This window comes from Gossypium hirsutum, chromosome A04 (genome assembly GCF_007990345.1).
Source record: "Gossypium hirsutum isolate 1008001.06 chromosome A04, Gossypium_hirsutum_v2.1, whole genome shotgun sequence".
Lineage (NCBI taxonomy): Eukaryota > Viridiplantae > Streptophyta > Magnoliopsida > Malvales > Malvaceae > Gossypium > Gossypium hirsutum.
The window spans coordinates 42,160,076-42,176,164 of NC_053427.1; the positions used below are offsets into that span (position 1 = coordinate 42,160,076).

Consider the following 16,089-nt stretch of genomic DNA (forward strand, 5'->3'; position numbering starts at 1 on the left):
TTATACTTTGAAAATTCAATGCTAAAAATAAAATAATATAGGGAGATTTTAATTACGTTAACAAAATTTATATTTCGTAGCACTCAGCTGAGATGTAATGTATATTCTGGAACCTCAAATAAATAAGTTGGTAGGCCGAGCTGGAAGCTTCCCTGTTATGACACCATTTGCTATTATTTTACTTTTCCTTTTTCTTTCTTTCTTTTTTGTTTGATAATCACTTTTTCTGCTATCTTTTGATTTAGAATATCTTTTTATAATCTTCTTTTGGTTTAGAATTAACTGTTGAATGTTGAACTCAATAATTCATAAAGTTGCTATTTTTTCTTTTTAATTTTCTTTTTCATATGGACTATGGAATCCCAAATTATTTTAAATCTACTTTTTTTTTTTTTTGGTTTGTTTGTTTCCAAGATTGATTAACAAAAAGTGAGCTTCCCTTTCTTGACTTGACATTGAACAATTACATGAGTAATTTTTGTAGCACTATCCATGAATTTTCTTTTAATTTTATTTTTTAAGTCAAATTCACATTTCTTTTTTTTATAAAAAAATTTAAAATACTTTACCATTATTTTTTAACTAGTCAACTAAACCACCAATGTTATAGTAAAGGATTTACGGTCATCTAGATAAAAATTGACACCTATAAAATATTATAAATTAATATAGTGATCTCTTCAAAATAAAAATAATAATTCAATTTTCTTATAAATAAATAAATTATAAATTAATATATAACAAAATTATACTTTAACCTTCTAAAAAAAGTAAAATAACTATATTTAATCTTTAAAAAAATATGAAATTATAAATTTATAATGTTTCTAAAAATATCAGATTTATTATTAATTCATTATAAAAATGAATAATGCGAATACATATTATGTCAGCATATACCGTTATTATACATATGTATTAAAAAAATTAACACTTTTTTCTTAGCACACCCTTGAGTACTCTACACTGAGAGGTAGTGCTTTAATATAAATTCAATTATTGATTCATTACACATCCACTAAAAATTCTGTTTTATATAAATATCAATTACACTACCCTCAACACCGCAGCACGTTCATCTCATTATACAAAAAAAGCAGATAGGTAGATAGGTTGAACTCTCTTTTCTCCCCTTAGAACCAAACTTTCACCGACCTTCACTTTCTGCCTACCATGACGGCCAAGGATTGCGGCAACCATGGCAAAGGCCGGCGGCAGCTCATCCGAAGGCTCTTCGGTTGCCTTCTAGTCTTCCTCCTTATCGTTCTCATCACAATCCTCATCATTTGGGCAATCCTCCGCCCCACAAAACCCCGCTTCATCCTTCAAGACACCACCGTCTATGCTTTCAACGCCTCCAGTCCCAATTTCCTCACTTCTAATTTCCAAGTCACCGTATCCACCCGAAACCCCAATGACAGAATCGGGATTTACTACGACAGGCTCGTCATCTACGCCACCTACCGGAACCAACAAACCACCCTTAGGACAGCTCTCCCTCCAACATACCAGGGTCATAATGAGATCAATGTTTGGTCCCCTTTCATCTACGGGAACATGGTCCCTATAGCTCCCGATTTCTCCGTCGCTTTGAAGTCCGAACAAGCTGCCGGAACGATCTTCATGGTGATCAAGATTGATGGACGGGTGAGATGGAAAGTTGGGACTTTCGTTTCAGGCAGGTATCATCTCAACGTTAGGTGTCCGGCTTATATCACTTTCGGGAGCAAAAACAACGGCGTTTCTGTCGGAGAAAACGCTGTTAAGTACCAGCTCGTCACCAGATGCAGCGTCAGTGTGTGAGAGAGCACTCATCAATATCAACAAAGAAGAAGACCAGGCAACTAACGCCGTTTAATCTATATATTAAATCTCTCTCCCAGTTTCTTACTTCACGCCGTTAGTATATTTTTATTTATTTACTTTATAAGGAGAGGAGGAAATTGTACATTTTGCTATAGAATAAATGAAAAATAGAAAATTGAAAGCTAAAGCAAAATCTACAATTAAAGAGAAATTGTTTTCCATATCTAAATAAAATGAAATAGTGACATCAAGAAGAAATAATTTTCCATAGCTTGTAAAATCGCAATTAGTGGAGGTTGTGCTGTCTGTTTCTTCACCTACAAATTGGCTTTTTTCAAAACATTGGATCTTTAAATTTTATTTTTACCAAGAAGAAATAGGAATATTCTCTACCTTAATTAGGGTGTTACTTGTAATTTTCGGATATATAATTTAGTAAAAGCACTGTCGGTAACATGTTTGGGAAATTGGGAAGGATAGGGTGTTTTGGCACATGGAAATGGAATTAGTGGTCCTTTTCACTCAACCTAATTATAATTGCGTGATAGAAAAGGACCTTTTGTAATTTGTCTACTCTCAAAATCAGTCCTTATCTTAACTTTAATTTATTCATTTTTCCAATCCCACCCTTCATGCTTATACTGTAGCACTACTTAAATAAGTGATAAATATTCTATTTTAACAACATTTTCAAAGCTTTTTCTTGCTTGTGTCATTTACTTCACAATTACTCTCTTGAATTAAGAGTGAGGTGGGGGGTTTTATTTGCATGTTGCCCATTTTTTATGAATCAATACTCCAGCCATGTGTGAGTTGAAATAATTATAAAATACAGGTAGAGGGGAATTTAAGATCCATCACATGCACTTCTCTTACACATTTGGGAATTTCTTATATGTCCTTCCATTTTTCTACATGCATATCATGTTTTATTTTCTATTAATAATTTTTTATTAATGTTATATATATACTTATCACGAATCATTCAAACAAGGAAAATAACTAAAATCTTATTTTTTTACAGAATAACACATTAATATAAAAATATTTTTATTTTTTATAAAAAATTATTTTATTGAAATTTCAACTTAAGGAAACTTTAATTTCTAAAGCTTCAACATAATTTTAACATATATAGTTTGTAACGTAATCTACATGTATAAGATGTATATAATATATATGATTTTTGACTTTGAACTTATAATATATATTATAGGAGTTTTGATAGGTTGTCCTCTAAATTTGTGATCAGAAATTCGATTCCAGTAAATTAATAATATTACGGGCGGAGTGAAGATAGCGTTTCCACATCCATATTTTAAGAAAAAAAGCAACTCACTCTTGGCACCTAGGCGGCTAGACTAGGCAACGACGAAGTGACCAACCCTTATTCCATAGATTAGACTGGGCTTGCCTGGACTGTTCTCCAACCGTTTTCTACACTTCAACGCCAAATTCCAATCTCATATTAAATCTAAGTTAAGGGGTATTTTCAATTTTTAAAATTTATATATAAATTTAAAAAATCTAAAATTATAAAAATTAAAATAAAAAACAAAAAAATTGCATGTGACACACATGTCATTGATTGGTTACTAAATTTCGATCATTGGTCAAGACCAATTAATGATGATTAATATCGATTATTTTTTTGTATGTTTCAATTAATTTTATCTTTTTTATTGTATCTAAATGCTTTATATGCTTTCTTAATTTTTTTAATTATTATTTTTTTAAAAATTTATATACTTTCTTATGTTTGTAACTTATTATTTTAAATGATTTTTCATTTTTATAGTCTTTAAATTTTTTATACATTGAAATAGTTTTTTAATATATTTTTAATTTTTTTGTAGTTTTATTTTTTAAATGTTTACTAAGGTTGCAACCACATTCAATTAATAGTGTGTCATGTGTGTCATATCTAACAATCTCGTTGGTCCACGTCATCCAATTTTAACATTGTTTGAAAATTTACTACAATAGATGAAAGAAGTCAAATTCGAGTACCAATTTGACCAAAAACCAAAGTCAAATATCAAATGGCATATTAATCCCTTTCATTTAGGTGTGATTGATCATTTATAAAATACAAGTCTCTTAAATATTAGAAATTATTTTATGAATCTTTCCTATGACAACGTCTTTGATCCATATCAATTAATAAAAAACCACATCATCTTTTTTATTTCATTTTATTTATACACTAGACTAAAATTTCTAAACCATCAGTTGAGAAAGAAAGATTATCTATGGAAACACAATTTGCCTAGCTTCTAGCTTTCTTCATGAGTGATTTATTGTCACTTCTATCTTGAACGATCTTGAGGATCATGTGGTTAAGGTCCATGGCATGATATGATATGACTGTATGTATGTTCATAGTGTAGCCATCGATGATGTATGAATCGAAGTGGTAGATCACGATACATGAATTTATGTGGTAGTCCGCCAAGACAGTAAACACGAGACTCTGTATGACACCTCTGTGGTGTACTCTGCGTGAAACATTTATGGTATAATTTGTTTGGTCCTTGTGGCGTGACCTATAATATAGGTATGGTAAGATTTGTATATCGGTCTTTGTGATAAATTATGAATAAAGTTTGTCACTTTTGTATGAAGTGTGGCTAGATAAAGTATTGATGTTCTCAAGGTTAAGGGCTGAGTAAGATTAGTGAAATAAATGAATAAGTCTAAGAATGCTGTTGAAAGGAACTGTGTATATAAATGATAGTGAAGGTATTCATCGTGATGATATGACAATGTTGGAATTGGACTTATTTGTACTATATATGACCTAAGATATTGTCCACGTGAATTTTCTACGATATGATTTAATCAAAGTTGTTTGGAATATGCCAAATCTGAATTGAATAATGACTTCGCCTGAAATCTTATGAAATTTGGATATTGATTATCACGAACACTAGGGATTTGGAAGTATTGTTGTGGATGTTACCAGATTGATTTATGAAGTACTCTATCAATATGAGTTGTATGGTATTAATTCAGGATATGATTGGTTTAATAATTTGATAGTATTCAGATCTGTATGAGTAGTCGCCAAAAATGTATGTATCTATCTATGGTTAATGATAAGAACAACTATTTTGAGATAAGTGTAGGAAATGAGATATGATCTATACAAAACGAATTCTGAAGATAAGTTTGATTGGGTTGCATTATATGTAAATGAGAGACTTAATTATTATTTCAAAGAATCTTTAGATAATCAGGTGAGAAAGAATTAGAATATTATGAATATAAAAATTGGCATCTATGTGAATCAAACTATGCTAGTATTTGCCCGATAGATAGTTCAGAAAGTTAGTTGGCACATAGATGTTAATCAAAGAATATAAAGTAACCATCAAGGTTCAATGAAATGATGTTCATTAATTACTTATGAACTCACAAGATTTGTTAATTGTTTCAAGTTTTGATAACAAGAGACTACACCTAGAGGGACAATGCCAGGACTATGCCAAGGAAAAGGCATGTCGAGTTATTATGCATACAAAGTTGTTTGGGTGGCCTATTGTAGGAATTCTTAAATGAATCTATATTTAGTAGATGATTGTTTTAGATAGATTTGTTGAGAAATTTTCTAATAGTTTGTGTTTAAGAACCATATTTGTTTCTTGAAAATTAGTCTTGAATAATTTAGAAGAATATGTATTAAATATGATGCTATCTGAGATGGTTTAGTGAGTTTGGCTAAGTGTTTTTGAGCAGTAATGCCTAAGATCTGGATCTAGCGAATCAGGCTAGGTTTAGCGCATTACAACATCATTGTTCAAAAGCTGGCATACTAATCCTTATTGGTATGTCAATTGCATCCTAACTATTCTACTAAGTTTACTAGGGCAATTCACTTTATTAATCGTTTTAACATTTCAAAATTCACATAAACACATGTATACATAAAGTTCCATATCAATATCACATTTTAAGTGCTCATTAAGTAATTAATTTTCACTTCATATTCATTTCACATATCCATTTATCACTTGGGTGAATCATATCACTAGCTCTCAGTCATACATATATCTAATTAATAACCAAACTTTATAACAAAAATTGACAAATTCTCAAATGGCACTTTACACCTGTAATTATTACATAACTTACTAAATATTCATATTGCAATATTTAAATTAAAATCTTATACAACATGTTTCTCTTTTTCATTTCTTCAATTGTCATATTTACTATTATTTCGCATTGCTATATTGTATTATAATAACTTGCTCATTTTTTTTTTATAAAAATTGCATTTTTCTTCTTTTCATCATTACTCCAAGTATCTTAAGTTATCCAAGTTCTAATAGCTCATATATGTCTTATTCTCTTCTAAGTAAAGTCAATACCTAAGTATTTTAACACTTTAAACTATGGGTTTTCAAATCTTAGCAAGTACTTTTATTAACTATTTATTAAAATCTCATAGTCATACTTATTTTGAGGTAAACTTGAAAATTTATTGGTATTTTCCTTGTCAATACATAAATTCTTTTTTCCTTGGTTTGGGGTTCTCCTTTTCGCTAATCCTTCTTATTTATCACAAAAAATACACATAAACATCATTACAATATACTCAAATAGCTTTTATATACTAAAATCTCAAATAGAAATGAGCTGGTAATGGATTCTTATTCTTAATCGTAAATTTATTGAGCTGGTGGTAGTCAATACATAATTTCATAGATCCATCCTTTTTCTTTATGAGTAGAACAAGAGCACTCCAAGGTGAGAAACTAGGTCGAGCAAAACCCTTATCTGTTAACTCTTGTAACTGCACTTTCAACTCTTTCAACTCTGTAGGTGTAACGCCCCGTACCCAAGACCATTGCCGGAGTCGAACACGAGGTGTTAACGGACTTAATTCATTAATTAAACAGCTCATACAATTCATTTTAAAATTTCCAGACAAGCTGGCTAACTGCATCACAGTCGCTTTAAAAATCATATCTCGAGTTAAGAAACTCGAAATCAAATTCTGTAATTTTTTCCTGAAACTAGACTCCTATATCTATCTACTAATATTTTTCTAGAATTTTTGGTTGGGCCAATTAGTACAATTTATTAGTTAAAGTCTCCCCTGTTTCAGGGTTCAACTACTCTGACCTCTGTGTATTACGAATCAGATATCTCCCTGTACAGAGCTTCAATAACTATGTCGTTTGTCTCTAATAAAACTAGACTCAATAAGGAATCTGTACATATAAATCACTTCTAATTATCTTTTTAAAATTTATGGTGAATTTCCAAAGTCATAACAGGGTATCCAGAAATTGCTCTAGCCCTATTTCACAAAAACTTAAACATCTCATAAAATATAGCTCATATACCTGTTTTGCTTCTTCCATATGAAAATAGACTCATCAAGCTTCGATTCCATAACTTATTCATTATTTAATTCCATTTCTACTATTTTTAGTGATTTTTAAAATTCACATCACTATTGCTGTTTGAATCTATTTTATGGTAAATTTTACCTATTTCATGGTTTCCATGGATTAGCTAGCAATTTGACATACATAACACCAAATATGATCATGATTAGCCATTCCAATGGCTAATCATTACCAAGCATTTCCATACCACTCAATAACCATATCATAAGACCATATATACAAAATGATTATAATGCTATACATGCCATACTCAAAATATACAAGCCATTATGCCAAGATGGTATACGGATAGTGTGAGCGAGCCTCTGACCGTTCCCGATTTCCGAGCTGGCTTGTCAAAACTACAAGGAATGAAAAGGAGGGAGTAAGCATAAATGCTTAATAAGTTCACATGCAAATAGCAAGTAACATAACCATATAAGCAAACATAAAACATCATTTGCACAATCATCACCAAGACATTCATATCACATTTTCATTTATCATCTTACCATATTGTTGTTATATCGATTTTTCAACCTGAGGGTTAAGTACATACCTGTTCAAAGTACCCATTTCACAACACTTACCAATACGTCCCTTTCATCTTGAGTATTCCTCCATTTCAGTAGAACTTTACCCGTTGAACACATCGGAATATAATTCGGATACATGGAAAGTTTGCACATAAGTGCCACATATGTAGCCAAGCTACCATGTAACCCGCCCATAAGTGAACTCAGACTCAACTCAACGAGTTCGGGTGTTCGCATCCATAAGTGAACTCGGACTCAACTCAACGAGCTCGGATGCCTAGTTACATCTCTCGAACTCGGACTCAACTCAACGAGTTCGGACATTCGCATCCATAAGTGAACTCGGACTCAACTCAACGAGCTCGGATGCTCAACCATCCTAGTGACATGTCACTTGTATCCTAATCTATTCCTAAGGTTCAAACGGACTTTTTCCCTCGATCTCACATTTTTCGTCTTCCATGGAATATCGGAACCGATACTCAGTAGCAATTCATATTTATCAAGTAGTAAACATAATTTGCATATTACTCAACATTAACCACAAAGCATAATATTTCACGATAAAAAAATCAGCATATCATATAATTAACATCAATAACTTAAAAATAACAATTATGCTACATTATTTACACATGAACTTACCTCGTATGCGAAAATGGCTACTTTTGCCATTTCGTCCACAACTTGGTATTTTCCCCATTTTAGCCCGAATTTTAGTTTTCCTTGCTCTATCATTTAAAATATAGTCTAATTAGGACTCACATTATTCAAATTGACCCAAAATCATATTTTGGAAAAATTACAATTCTGCCCCTAAACTTTTGCATATTTACACTTTTGCCCCAAAGCTCGTAAATTAAACTCCAGCCTATTTTCTTATGTTTTATGACATGCTGATCATTTTTCCCTTCTATGGAAACATCAAATTCTCACTCTAACATTTACTTATGACTATTAGGTATTTTTACTGATTAAGCCCTTTTGCTCGTTTTCACTTAAAATCGAGTAGCACAAGTTGTCTAACATAATTTAAAACCTCATATTCTATCATAAAACACCAAAATACACAAATTTCACCTATGGGTATTTTTCCAAATATATACCCTAGGTTAAATTATTGCTAGCATAAGCTAAATCGAGCTATCGGGACTCCAAAAACGTAAAAATCATTAAAAACGAGGCTAGAACGGACTTACAATCGAGCTTGGAAGCTTGAAAAACCCTAGCCATGGTTTCTCCTTGCTATATTCGGCCATGGGGTTGAAGATGAGCAAAATTGGCTTTTAATTTTGTATTTTAATTAATTTTACCCCTAAATGACCAAAATGCCCTTACTACTAAACTTTCCAAAAATTCCATCCATGTCCAATTTTTGTCCATAGACTTAGAAATTGGTAAAATTGCTATTTAAGACCTCCTAATTAATATTTCAAAACAATTTCATACTAGAAACTTCTAGAATGCAAGTTTTGCAAATTATTCGATTTAGTCCCTAATTTCAATTTAAGCACTTTATGCATAAAATTCCTTCACAAAATTTTCACACAATCATGCAATCATATCATAGACCTCAAAATAATCATAAAATAATTATTTCTATCTCAGATTTTGTGGTCACAAAACCACTATTCCGACTAGGCCCAAAATCAGGATATTACAACTCTCCCCCCCTTTAGGGATTTTCGTCCCCGAAAATCTTACCAGAAAAGTGGTCTTCACTTTTAATCTCATATTCGGTGCCAAAGAACTTTCACTTAGACTGTACCTCCAATACATCTCTTTAATTTCTCATATGATCTGAAAGCTTACAGTCTCAACTCTCAACTGTTCTTAAATTTTCAACCCTTCTCAGTTTCCCATGATATCATGACACAAAACTCGGATCTTAACTTGATTAATGGAGACCGAAATTCTAAGAAATCCAACAATCAAAGAGACCTAAAATTCCATGAATCTGATGAGTAGGAATTCATTCAATACAGATATGATTTATAGATCTTGCTAAACATTTAACAATAGGATACATCACATTTTCCTCTTTCTGCTATGGAATTAATTCTGATATGGCCTCAAGAATAATCTTTCTCATTTCCATCCCAATGTCAACACTGACAAGGATAATTTTGATAGATTCCAATGCTCGGCTTTAACCCCTTTAACAACTCCAATTTTATGTAACATCGAATGCTCTAAACTATCACATTACCTCACTGTCTTGAAACACATCACAATTCATACAACAGTACATTACTGAAAGTCAGGAAGTCTTTGCTCAATGTAGACTAGTCTAGTTCAGACGCTTCGGTTACCAATATTCTCATCTATCCGAACTCTGTCAACATGTAATAAACTTTTCAGCTTTCACAAGATGGAAACCTTATCATTCGTAGTGACTTAAACTAACATTCAACTCTTTCTAATAAATATACACTTCTCGTTCAAACTATTTACTCTTTTATCCGTACAAAATAAAATTCTATTATCAAACTTGGTAAAAATAATCCTGACATAATTGTCACATGAAATCTTTCAAATAAATAATTTACCATACTGACTGCAACTCGCGCTTTTATCACCTATGCCTTTACTGATGTCAAATCCTTACACAGAAATTAGAAAAAATCCCAATACTAAAATCACCACATTACTAAGATCAAATTAGAAGTATAGTCATATTTTACATGATTATCACGAGCTGAAGAACCCACTTCGAACATGAGTCGTAATTGACAAATTATGGAACAAAGATAACAAGAAAACCGAATAAAGAAATCCAAGATAGAGAAACCCGGAATAAAGAATTCCAGAATAAAGAGATCCAGGATAAAGAAACCTAAGAAATGATACTATGCTGGAGAATCGAAAACCAAACTCATAGAGAAAATACGGAATACCCCGATAATTCTTTAAAGAAAGAAAGTTCAGAAGAAAACATCATTTAATCCCACTGAAGTCAAATATAACAAGATCAATATATCTTCCCATACATATATATCAGATGAAGCATCAAGTAGAAGAAACAGAATCATAATATCATACGTATTCTCTCATCAATTCTTATCAGACGAAATGAAATAGAATACCCGATAAAATAGAGCAATATGAATTATAAACCAGTCAGACTACCAATGCTTTCATCCAACACCAGAATTAGAAGACATTCCCATATAACAAGAATTTCTTCAGAAGATCAATAGCCATAGAAATATTTCTGAGAACGGGTAAACACATAGAACATCTCAAAAGAGACTGCTAAATCTGTCCAGTCATAACTGTCACACTCAGATAGTTCACATTTCAATTATCATTTCCCCAACTAGTTCTGCCATCACAAATTTCATATTTAACCATTCACTAAAGAAGGTCAGTTCTGAATAAATTTCAATTTACACTTTTCTCGACCTTTCACCTGAGTAATTCGATTTACCAAAGAGAATTCCTTCTCTAACTGGGACAGTGCATAATTCCAATAATCTTTATATCAATCCGATACTTTACTAGCTCTGACTTTATTTATCAGCTCATTTTCAATCTCTGATCATACTTATAATTATTCTATCACTGAACTCTTTGGGTTCTCAACCAGAAACTTATTCAATACAAATCTCATGAAATTCCATTATAAGTACCACTTCGGTAAGGGGGAGGGGTTGTAGGACCTTTGACTCGACTTTCTTATACATACACATATGACACAACTTCCATCATCATAGTAACATCATCAAAATCATGTCATTCATTCATGTTGGCTTACACCAATTTTCCTATTGTCCCATTTAGACAATATACTTATGCATACATTCTATGTTTTCTAGATAGCTTTACTTATCCATTCATTTAATTAAATTAAGTCAGGCTCATGACATCATATAAGGCCAAACAAACATAGATATTTGCACCACAATTACAACTTTCATTTCGTGCATCATCATGTACATATCGTTACAATCATATAATTCAGTCCAACAATTTAACATAGATAAGTTCATTTCATTATAATCCTTTATCTCATAAAAATTATATATCATTAGCATTCATCAACATTCGACGTCCAAATCAAGACAAGGACATTTTCATTTGTATCATAATATTATGACCTTTATTCATACCTCTACTACTTTCTATTTATTCTATTCATCTTATCAAGTAAGCCACATACACTACATCATATGAGCATTAAGCAAATATGAATATTTATCACATATGTATCATAAACCTTTATTCATACTTTTCTGAACCGAGACTTATCATAATCATAATTTTACACAAATACCTTCACATAACATTGAACATGGTCGGCACAGCTCGGTTGGAGAGTACCCTGTCTAAATAAGACAGTACTCATACGCGTCGGAAGACATCACACTATCACAGATCAGTGGCATGTATAGCTAAACTTTTACACATGCTAGGTCAGTCCGAGAACCGACTAAACCTGCTCTAATACCACTAATGTAACGCCCCGTACCCAAGACCATTGCCGGAGTCGAACACGAGGTGTTAACGGACTTAATTCATTAATTAAACAGCTCATACAATTCATTTTAAAATTTCCAGACAAGCTGGCTAACTGCATCACAGTCACTTTAAAAATCATATCTCGAGTTACGAAACTCGAAATCAAATTCTGTAAATTTTTCCTGAAAATAGACTCATATATCTATCTACTAATATTTTTCTAGAACTTTTGGTTGGGCCAATTAGTACAATTTATTAGTTAAAGTCTCCCCTGTTTCAGGGTTCAACTACTCTGACCTCTGTGTATTACGAATCAGATATCTCCCTGTACAGAGCTTCAATGACTATGCCGTTTGTCTCTAATAAAACTAGACTCAATAAGGAATCTGTACATATAAATCATGACTTCTAATTATCTTTTTAAAATTTATGGTGAATTTCTAAATTCATAATAGGGTATCCAGAAATCGCTCTAGCCCTGTTTCACAAAAACTTAAACATCTCATAAAATATAGCTCATATACCTGTTTTGCTTCTTCCATATGAAAATATACTCATCAAGCTTCGATTCCATAACTTATTCATTATTTAATTCCATTTCTACTATTTTTAGTGATTTTTAAAATTCACGTCACTATTGCTGTCTGAATCTATTTTATGGTAAATTTTACCTATTTCATGGTTTCCATGGATTAGCTAGCAATTTGACATACATAACACCAAATATGATCATGATTAGCCATTCCAATGGCTAATCATTACCAAGCATTTCCATACCACTCAATAACCATATCATAAGACCATATATACAAAATGATTATAATGCTATACATGCCATACTCAAAATATACAAGCCATTATGCCAAGATGGTATACGGATAGTGTGAGCGAGCCTCCGACCGTTCCCGATTTCCGAGCTGGCTTGTCAAAACTACAAGGAATGAAAAGGAGGGAGTAAGCATAAATGCTTAATAAGTTCACATGCAAATAGCAGGAACATAACCATATAAGCAAACATAAAACATCATTTGCACAATCATCACCAAGACATTCATATCACATTTTCATTTATCATCTTACCATATTGTTGTTATATCGATTTTTCAACCTGAGGGTTAAGTACATACCTGTTCAAAGTACCCATTTCACAACACTTACCAATACGTCCCTTTCATCTTAAGTATTCCTCCATTTCAGTAGATCTTTACCCGTTGAACACATCGGAATATAATTCGGATACATGGAAAGTTTGCACATAAGTGCCACATATGTAGCCAAGCTACCATGTAACCCGCCCATAAGTGAACTCGGACTCAACTCAAAGAGCTCGGGCGTTCGCATCCATAAGTGAACTCGGACTCAACTCAACGAGCTCGGATGCCTAGTTACATCTCTCGAACTCGGACTCAACTCAACGAGTTCGGACATTCGCATCCATAAGTGAACTCGGACTCAACTCAACGAGCTCGGATGCTCAACCATCCTAGTGACATGTCACTTGTATCCTAATCTATTCCTAAGGTTCAAACGGGCTTTTTCCCTCGATCTCACATTTTTCGTCTTCCATGGAATATCGGAACCGATACTCGGTAGCAATTCATATTTATCAAGTAGTAAACATAATTTGCATATTACTCAACATTAACCACAAAGCATAATATTTCACGAAAAAAAAATCAGCATATCATATAATTAACATCAATAACTTAAAAATAACAATTATGCTACATTATTTACACATGAACTTACCTCGTATGCGAAAATGGCTACTTTTGCCATTTCGTCCACAACTTGGTATTTTCCCCATTTTAGCCCGAATTTTAGTTTTCCTTGCTCTATCATTTAAAATATAGTCTAATTAGGACTCACATTATTCAAATTGACCCAAAATCATATTTTGGAAAAATTACAATTTTGCCCCTAAACTTTTGCATATTTACACTTTTGCCCCAAAGCTCGTAAATTAAACTCCAGCCTATTTTCTTATGTTTTATGACATGCTGATCATTTTTCCCTTCTATGGAAACATCAAATTCTCACTCTAACATTTACTTATGACTATTAGGTATTTTTACCGATTAAGCCCTTTTGCTCGTTTTCACTTAAAATCGAGTAGCACAAGTTGTCTAACATAATTTAAAACCTCATATTCTATCATAAAACACCAAAATACACAAATTTCACCTATGGGTATTTTTCCAAATATAAACCCGGTTAAATTATTACTAGCATAAGCTAAATCGAGCTACCGGGACTCCAAAAACGTAAAAATCATTAAAAACGAGGCTAGAACGGACTTACAGTCGAGCTTGGAAGCTTGAAAAACCCTAGCCATGGTTTCTCCTTGCTATATTCGGCCATGGGGTTGAAGATGAGCAAAATTGGCTTTTAATTTTGTATTTTAATTCATTTTACCCCTAAATGACCAAAATGCCCTTACTACTAAACTTTCCAAAAATTCCATCCATGTCCAATTTTTGTCCATAGACGTAGAAATTGGTAAAATTGCTATTTAAGACCTCCTAATTAATATTTCAAAACAATTTCATACTAAAAACTTCTAGAATTCAAGTTTTGCAAATTATTCGATTTAGTCCCTAATTTCAATTTAAGCACTTTATGCATAAAATTTCTTCACGAAATTTTCACACAATCATGCAATCATATCATAGACCTCAAAATAATCATAAAATAATTATTTCTATCTCAAATTTTGTGGTCACGAAACCACTATTCCGACTAGGCCCAAAATAAGGATATTACAGTAGGTGCCATTTTGTAAGGAGCTACTGATATCAAAGATGTTCCCGGTACTAACTCAATTGAAAATTCAACCTCCCTGATTGACGGTAACCTAGGTAATTCCTCTAGAAATACATCTGAATAATACCACTAGAACCGATTCTAACTTCAACATAGAAACTCTAGAATCAAATATGTAAGCCAAAGAAGTGAACGAAGCTCTCAAGCCCTAACTGTGGCTTCTTCCATGTTTTATTTCGGTGAAGATGAAGTAAAAATGATGATACTTTGGCTTTTTCTTTAGATTAATTAACATTATTTACTAAATTATATGCCTATAAATATCCACTCACAATTAAAATGGTTTAATTACCACATAAAGACTCACAATTTAGTTCTATAGCTATTAAATCCCTTTAGCTTATAGAAATCAAGTTTTGCACCTTTTAAAATTTAGTCCTTTTTACCAAATTAAGCATGCAAACGATAAAATTTCTTAACGAATTTTTTATACGATAATACGATAATACTAACATGTTGTAAACAATCAAACAAAAAATGAGTTTTCGAACTTCGTGTAAATGAAATTACTTGAAACAATTAATGCATATTAGATGGATTTATTAGAAACAGATTTATAATAGAGCTGAATAAATTCAACATATGATCCTACCCGCAGCCGCTACACACCATCTTCAACCATCACAATACACTATACCGGTATTAAACACCCATTCATCCCTACACACCACTTAGTGTCAATTGGACACTTTACAGAATAGTTGCAGCTAAGCTGCCAAATCAATAGGCGATTTACCGATTTTTTACAAAAACATTTCCTCCACATGTTATTTACAACCCAACCCAAATGAAGATACAAAATTTAGCAGATATAAGACATATTCAGAGCAGAAATCATACATGTTGTAGTTTATATGCACAACATATCAGATAAAAATCATATATTTCAAATAATTTTTTGGGTTTATTTATCATTTTGCATCTTAACTACTCTTATAGATAGTAAAAACTATACTAACAAATGTCCAAATTTCATGTCTTATAATACATTACTCACATATAAACCCTATGGAAGGCCTACGATTGATCGAGACTTCGTGTTCGGCCTAGGAAAAATTTTAGAT

The 16,089-nt window shown here is 32.1% G+C and overlaps 1 protein-coding gene across 1 annotated transcript; it reads left to right on the forward strand.

Annotated features, from left to right (window-relative positions):
- Positions 1-852: 852 nt before the first annotated feature.
- Positions 853-2,064, forward strand: LOC107948402 (NDR1/HIN1-like protein 1). The gene has a single exon (XM_016882937.2). The coding sequence runs from the start codon at positions 1,174-1,176 to the stop codon at positions 1,801-1,803; it is 630 nt and encodes a 209-aa protein (XP_016738426.2). The 5' UTR covers positions 853-1,173; the 3' UTR covers positions 1,804-2,064.
- The last annotated feature ends 14,025 nt before the right edge of the window (positions 2,065-16,089 follow it).

What these genes read in the sequence shown, in the direction of transcription:
- LOC107948402 (XM_016882937.2), top strand. Translation starts at nt 1,174, where the DNA reads ATGACGGCCAAGGATTGCGGCAACCATGGCAAAGGCCGGCGGCAGCTC.